Source organism: Lutra lutra, chromosome 1, assembly GCF_902655055.1.
Source record: "Lutra lutra chromosome 1, mLutLut1.2, whole genome shotgun sequence".
NCBI lineage: Eukaryota > Metazoa > Chordata > Mammalia > Carnivora > Mustelidae > Lutra > Lutra lutra.
In genome coordinates this window covers 60648810-60657064 of record NC_062278.1, presented here as the reverse complement: position 1 = coordinate 60657064, position 8255 = coordinate 60648810, and the positions used below count along the sequence as shown (strand labels likewise).

The 8255-nt window shown below is 35.9% G+C and overlaps 1 protein-coding gene and 1 long non-coding RNA gene across 7 annotated transcripts in view; one reads left to right on the top strand and one right to left on the bottom strand.

Moving 5' to 3' along the window:
* The window catches only part of GTPBP8 (GTP binding protein 8 (putative)), a 78148-nt gene that overhangs the window by 64179 nt on the left and 5714 nt on the right, over positions 1-8255 (bottom strand). For 5 of the 6 annotated variants that reach the window (XM_047724872.1, XM_047724874.1, XM_047724882.1 and 2 more), the window contains exon 5: positions 7000-7118. In XM_047724872.1, the coding sequence (XP_047580828.1) occupies positions 7000-7118 (119 nt within the window). Of the gene's footprint in view, positions 1-1604; positions 2098-6999; positions 7119-8255 lie in introns of those variants that run through there. The other variant, XM_047724876.1, reaches the window with a different exon arrangement.
* LOC125097284 (uncharacterized) overlaps positions 1117-8255 on the top strand; it is a 30670-nt gene continuing 23531 nt past the window's right edge. Inside the window, exon 1 of the long non-coding RNA XR_007126523.1 lies at positions 1117-1219. This is a non-coding gene — a long non-coding RNA (uncharacterized LOC125097284). The remainder of the gene's footprint in view (positions 1220-8255) is intronic.

Sequence of the window (8255 nt, the reverse complement as noted above, 5' to 3'; positions counted from 1 at the left end):
TAAATTTTTAAAAGTAAAAATCTAAAATATACAAACCATAACTTACTAGTAAATTAGATTAGAAACTACTGTTAGTGGGGGTGGGGGTGCCTGGGTGGCTCAGTTGGTTAAGTACCCAACTCTTGATTTCAGCTCAGGCCATTATCTCAGGGTCATGAGACTGAGCCCCAGGTTGGGCTCCGTGCTGAGTGTGGAACCCCCTTAAGGTTCTCTTTTTTCCCTCTCCCTCTGGTCTCCATACCCCAACCAAAAAAGAAAAAAAAAATACTGTTAGTGTCATCAGTGAATACCTATTTTACCCCTTTGGTAGCATTAAAACACTTAGATCATTCATAAGAGCACTGTGGTGAGACCTCCCATGCCCAAATCCTCTTGGCCTTACTTCAGCCACTCCTGTGGCCACCAGTCTCCAGTAGGAGTGGACAACTGCACTTTGCGTCATGTTCCAGAGACCTCTCTCCTCATGCTCCTTCTGACAAGTTGCAGGAACTGCTTGGCACTTAGGCATGGACAAGTTGGAAGAAGTGTGCAGCCACCTTCTCCCCACTTCAAGGGCAATACAGAGGCACGTTTCCTAAGTCTCCCCAAAAGGTGCCTCAAGATCAAGACATGTACCTATGTGATGTCCAACTCTTGCATCATTGATTGACTTTCCTTTCTTCTGTTTCCTTTCTCCATCACTCCTATTCCCTGGGGTCACTTGCCAAATAAACAACTGCATGCGAACTTGTCTTGGGCTCTGGTTTTAGGAGAACCAAGGCTAAGATAAGGAGTAAAGTAATACTGGCAGGCAAAATGATGACTTCTAAGATTGTTCTATTGTCACCATATATTTCACTTTGTGAATGCCTACATAAAGTTTTTTCTTTCTTTCAGCTTAAAACACTGGTGGTTAGAATAGACCAGGATTATCAACTATAAAACTGAAAATATATTCATAATTGAATTCCCTAAAAAAGCCACAAACTTGTTTTACAGACTTAGTTTTTAACCAGGGCTACTGCTATAATCTTAATATTCATCCTCACATTGAAAAGCTATGCCACTTACACGAACAGGTCAGTAGCATCTTCATAAAAAATTTTTCTGTTAACTTTAGCTCAAAGTAAGGCTTTATCTTTCCATTCTGAATCTTACTGTACCAATTCTACACTGGCCCATCAAATTTTTTCTTCTCCCTTTTGCAAATATCAGTGTTCTCACTTAAAACTAGTTCTTGGTTTTTGTCTTTCAATAGAGAAAATGTTACCTCCTCTATGACAAGAGGTTTTCTGTGATAAATATGAATTTTGCTGCATTCTTTGTTGGTTTCACTTTACAAATATATAGCGTATATAGATATCCTTTACACGTACTATACCATTTTAATCTCTATAGCTTTGTGAGTTATAAATTAAGGGCAGAGAAATCAAGTAATTTGCCCAAGGCCCAAACTAATAAATACTAGACCTGGAACTTAAATTCTGGTCTTCTGATTCTGAATCCTCTGTTCACTTGAAGGTGAATGATCCCAGTCTGAAAAGACTGATGTTTTCAGCATGGACTGACTGAAATTTTATCAAGAATATTTTATATTCAAATAAGGACTCAGAAAAAAGACTAATTATAGGCATAGAGAGAAGCATTTATCTTCCATCTACCTGTAAGTGCTCAACAGAAAAGTAGCCCCTTTTTACCTAGTCCATTTTAATACTTAAATAAACATAATGGACATTTTCTTTAAAAGACAAAAGCCCAATAAAAACCATTCTCTACATAGTAGTAAATAGGTTTTCATATTATGGACTTCTATATGCTCTTTGTCAGTTTGTTAAAACAGAAACGCTGTTAAAATAAGAAGGGTATCTGTTCTAATGAAATGCATAATTTAATTATTTACAAGATCTTTTTCCCCAGCACAAATTCATTCGTGCTTTGGAAAGATGCAGGTTTTAAAGCTGAAATGTTCCTTCTGCAAATTACAGATACACAACATTTAAAACAATGTTGAAATTCTAGGTATTCAACTCCAGTTGGCCAAAGCCATCAGTCTTAAGATTTCCTGTTATATCTGCTATAAAGCATCTCAACAGATGGATTCCAGAATAGGTCACGGAACTGTGAAAAGAAAAGAAAAATTTTCTTCTTTACTTAAGATGTAGCAACATACCTGAATTCATCTAACTTAAAAATTTTTAGTTCCATGTGTGAAACAGAATGTCTTGATTTGTTCTACCTTTCCTCTCTTCCACCAGCCTCTTGTATTCTAAATCTGATGACACACATTATTTGACCAGTTTCCTTCAGGATCCTAAAAATTTCACCATATCTACTACTTTGCCTTTTATTAAGCAGACTAAGTTTTTTTTTTAATTGAGGTATAATTGACATGTAATATTAGCTTCAGTTGTACAACATAATGCCTAGGTACTTATATTTATTGTGAAATGATCACAGTAAAATTTAGTTAACTTCTGTCACCAGGCATAATTACAATTCTTCCTTTTCTTGTGATGAGGACTTTTAAGATCTGCTCTCAGCAACTTTCAAATATGCAATACAGTATAAACACCACATTGCCGTACATTACATCTCAATGACTTATTTTATAACTGGAAGTTTGTACCTTTTGATCCCCTTCACCCATATCTCCTATCCCCTAACCTCCACTTCTGACAACCACCAAGCTCTGTATCTATGATTTTGCTTTTTTGTTGTTTCTCAAATTCTACGTATAAGTGAGATCATGTGGTATTTGTCTTCCCCTGCCTGACTTATTTCACTTAACTTAATCCCCTCAAAATCCACCCATGTTGTCACAAATGGCAAGATTTCACTTTTTTAATGGTTGAATTGTATTCCATTGTATATATATATACCACATTTGCTTTGTCCATTCATCTATTTATGGACAGGCTGTTTCCACATCTTGGCTACTGTAAACAATGCTGCAGGAATTGCAAGGGTGCAGATATCTTTTCAAATTAGAATTTTTGTTTTCTTCAGAGAAATACCTATAAGTGGTATTTTTAGATCATATGGTAGTTCTATTTTTTGAGGAATCTCATACAGTTTTCCATAGCGTCTGTACTAATTTCATTTCCAACAGTGCACAAGGGTTCCCTTTTCTCCACATTCTCACCAATGCTTGTTATTTCTTGTCTTTTTTTTTTTTTTCTTTTGCCTTTTTGATAATAGTTATTCCAGTAGGTGTGAGGTGGTATCTCATTGTGGTAGTATCTCATTGTGGTAGTTTTGGTTGCATTTTCCTGATGGTTAGTGCTGCTAAGCATCTTTGCTTTCATTTTTTCCTGTTGGCCATGTGTGTGCATTCTTTGGAAAAACGTCTATTCAAATCCTCTGCCCATTTTTTAATCATTTTTTTTTTTTTTTGCTATTGAGTTATAGGAGTTATGTATTTCAGTTATTAACCCCTTATCAGATACATGATTTGCAAACATTTTCTTTCATTCAGGAGGTTGCCTTTTCATTTTCTGGATGGTTTACTTTGCTGTGCAGCTTTCTTACAGTTCAACATAGTCCCTCATGTTTATTTTTGCTATTGTTGCTTTTGCTTTTGGTGTCGAATCCAAAAAATCATTGCCATGTCTGATGTTAAGGGCCTATGTTTTCTTCTAGGAGTTTAATGGTTTCAGGCCTTAACATTCAAGTCTTTAATCCATTTTGAGTTAATTTTTATATACAATGTAAAACAGTAATCTAAGTCTCATTCTTTTGCATGTGGCTCTTCTGTTTTGCCAACACCATTTACTGAAGATGCTGCCTTCTTCCCATTTTATATTCTTGGCTTCTTTGTCATAGTGACCATATATTTGTGGGATTATTTCTGGGCTCTCTATTCTGTTCCATTGATCTATGTGTCTTTTTTTAATGCCAGTACCATACCTTTTTGATTACTGTAACTTCATAATATAGTTTGAAATCAGGGAACATGATACCTTCAACTTTGTTCTTTCTCAAGATTGCTTTGGCTATTTGTGGTCTTTTTTTTTTTTTTTTTAAAGATTTTATTTATTTATTTGACAGAGAGAAATCACAAGTAAGCAGAGAGGCAGGCAGAGAGAGAGGAGGAAGCAGGCTCCCTGCTGAGCAGAAAGCCCGATGTGGGGCTCGAACCCAGGACCTGGGATCATGACCTGAGCCGAAGGCAGCGGCTTAACCCACTGAGCCACCCAGGCGCCCCTATTTGTGGTCTTTTATGGTTCCACACAAATTTTAAGATTGTTCTACTTCTGTGAAAAATACCATTGTAATATCTTCTATTTTGCTTTTTATTTTCCAGACTAAAAGTTTTGATTTCTTTAGTTTGTTCTTTTTGTGACAAAGATTCAACAACCTTGATAATTTAGACCTTTTTTTGGTCATTTTAAAAAATCATAATCACCACTATTGTGTCTGTTATTGTCTACTCATCTTACTATATCCATCCATATGCCAGCTGGAAGTGACCACATGATTTCTCAGGATACATGGACTTTTATGAATACACTATGACTTTCGTGGATACAAGAATCATATATACCTGTACATAAAACAGGTAAAATATTTTCTGCTGTACTCTTAATTCCCTTCTTGATATATTATAGCATTTTAGACTTTTTGACCAAAGCTGCTTGCTTGAGAACAGCCTATAATGATTTCTGGGTTATAAGTGAAGTTATATAGCTTGAAGGAGAAATATAAGTTGGATTGTCCACACACCAATTATGGCATCTTGAACTCAATTGCAACATTTTTGTCAATTAATGTGATTTTCTTTGTCCTTAGAGTCCATTGTCTTTGCTTGGAATTCCACTATATAGAAAGCAATTATACTCTACCTACTTACATATTTCTCCATGAAGTTATAAAAACAGATTGATCCCAGCATCATTAGGGGCTTTACACCATTTACGAATCCCTACTCAGTTGGTGCAGAGTTCTGACATGAAGTTCAGCATTTAACTTTTGCCAAAGCCTTATAGGCCAAAGCTTGCTGGACTATAATTCCCCCTTTCTCCTACAAGGATCGTATAAGAAGGAAATAAAACCCGACTTATTTTATAATAATTATTTTGTGAACAGGCCAAACTTCTTTCTGGAGGGATGGACTAGGACTTGGTCATGCACATAAAACCAAGGAACGTATATAACTCTACTTTCTGAGTTGGGTTTTGAGGGCTACATAGTATAGTATGCCAAATTCCTCTATATACAGTACGTGTTGAAGTTCTTGGAAGTCATCAGGTTCCTGCATCTCAAGTCTTAAACTTATATGGCTTCTACAGTGCCTTGGTCACTTGTGGCAAGTATAGTGGCAGCAGTGATTCCAGGGTCATATAGGAGAGAATGCTGACGTATCTAAAGAAGGGAGTATCTTTAAAAAGTAGTGAGAATCTGATACTAACGGTTGTTGGCCTAACCTTGCTACTTACTGACTGACTTGGCAAGAAAGGAAGCTAACTTTTATTATGTGGCTGTGTGTGCATCAGTCACAATACATTTTATTTGATTCTTGTAACAATCATATTTTTACTAGTGAGAAAACAGACTCAGAAAATGAAATAAGTTGCTTTAAAATCTATGGCCAAGAAGTAGAGGAACCATGCAAAATCTAGGCTGTCTGACCCCAAATCCCATGCTCCTTCTATTTAAACAATTACCTCTCTGCAACCCACTTCATTTCCTTGACCTGTGACCATAACTGGAAATAGGGATGTTGGCTGTGAGGACCAGGTGAGTATTATGAATGATATAACCTTCCCCAAGACCATCTGTTTTCAGATAACTAGTTCTTAATGTCTAGCCACAGTCTATCCTGATTGGTCTGATGGCCTGTAGCTCAAAGCAGTATGGAACCAGTGCTAGATCATTTCCTTGCTTGGAACACTATAATTCTATTAATGTAGGTCAAGAAAACATTGTCAGTTTCTCCCCAGCTCCATTAAACTGTTAATTCAAATTCAGCTTACAGTCAACTAAAACTTAATTTTTTCCTCAATAAATGCTGCTGTTAAGCCATAATCTGTCCATCTTATGTTTGTGTTGCATTTTTAGTGAAGGTCTCACTTCCTTCTTATTAAACAGTTAAAAGAATAGCTATTCTTCTAAGCCAATGCTCAGGGCTCTAAGAAATAGGATTTCATTCCTGCCCTTAGGAGTCTCCATTATACAGATGGGACACAGACAAGTGAACAAGATAAATACTTGAAAGAAAAGGGAGAAGAGCACTTTGTAGGAATGACTGAATGAAGGATTCTGATAGGCATGTTCATAATTACAAACAATTTAAATGTGATCTGGATTGGTAGGACCTTGAATGACTGATTAGAGGACAGTTTCATATACAACTGTTACTTGGTTTTAATTATTTCTCATTGCAAATACCCTACTACTTTCCACAAAGAAGTGAGAGTAAGAAAGTGAAATGGAAGTGGCACTGTATCTCTGCTCTAGTACAGGGTACACTATATCCAAGGTATACGCTAAAAGTATAGACTCATGTTTCATCACTAAACTCTATCAAATATCTCAAAATTGTCAGCTCTAGAAGTAACCATTCTATCTGCTACCAATGCTTAATTCTAACTTAAAGGAAGTATTTCTTTACATATGGTCCTTTTAAAGAAAAATTTTTATTCCTCACAGCCTGAATGAGCTTTCTACCATAAAGATAATTTTTCTTTGAAATTGAGAAAAGCATGGTAGTATCTTTAATGTGGCTGTTATTTAGCTGATTTTATAAAGTAAGAAGTTTTTATTTCTGTTGTGATCTAGGATTGAGCTAGGATGAGGCAGAAAGAGAATGAAGATACCTACAGGGAAGATACCTACCATGTAGAAGGGAGACAAAATAGAAGGAAGAAAAAATAAAAGCGCTGACGGATTGTACCAATAAATCATGGTTAAGTGCATAGTCTTCCAAACTCCTCTTATTTTAAGTGATACCTCAATTTAAGAAATACTATGTAATACAAAACGATGTTAGTACATAAAGTTACAAAATAATTCAGCTCTTACCTTACAGGAAACAACTGAGGAAAACATCCTTGTGTTTCACTGTCAACAAATTTCTGGATCTGAAGCATTTGTTTTAAAAGATGTCCCTTGGAAGATTTGTCAATTTTTGTTAATACCATCTGTAAGAACACAAATATTTAAGCATTAGAAATAAAGTCTTTTTTTAATACAAAATTTTGGGCACCCAGGTGGCTCAGTGGGTTAAAGCCTCTGCCTTCGGCTCAGGTCATGATCCCAGGGTCCTGGGATTGAGCCCCACATTGGGCTCTCTGCTGAGCAGGGAGCCTGTTTCTCCCTCTCTTTCTGCCTGCCTCTCTGCCAACTTGTGATCTGTCTGTCAAATAAATAAATAAATAATCTTTAATACAAAATTTTATGTTTTAGCTACAATTTTTTTTTTAAAGACTTATTTATTCTAGACAGAGAATGAGTGCACAGTGGTGGGGGAGGGAGAGGGAAACAGAACACTTAGCAGACTCTGGCTAAGCGCAGAGCCCCATTGCAGGCTCAATTCCACCATACCAAGATCATGACCAGACCTGAAACCAAAAGTCAGACGCTTAACCAACTATACCACCCAGGCGCCCCTAACTACACATGGTTAATAACAACTAGATGACCCTGGTAAGTTTCTTATTCTTTCTATACTTATTTTTTCATCTATAAAATAAAAGCAACACCCCCAAAAGGAGTTACCATGAAGATTAAATGAGTTAATGTATGCAATGGATAAAACATATACTATGTGTTTGCTGTTTAATGGTGCTTTAACTACAAAAGGCCAAAATATCTTGGATCCAAGACCAGTGAAAAGGACTTTGGGCCATATTTGTAATTGACATAAGACAAATTTCATATGATCACTATATATCTTATGTTAACTAAGACGAATAGTATTAGGTTGATCCAAATAAAATTGCCAACTTATAACCATTTTTGAACTACAAAATGGTTCTGCCTTATATGCAATAATACAAAGGAAAAACTAGAAATCAGGCTATTTGTATCTTATATCCACTACACTTATAGGAATGACTACAAATCAATTAAAAAGTAAAACTCTAATCCATCAATTTCCTGGGGAATTTCTACAAAATTAAAATTTCCTGACTAATCATTTATGCTTTCCAGTTATTAAAAAATGTTAATGGTAAAAGAAGTGAGTAGCAGAAAGCATGTAGTTTCTAAAGACTTGTGAGTCCCTCCAATTGGGAGTCTTTTCTCATAAAAGCAAATATGCTAGTATTTAAAAGGAG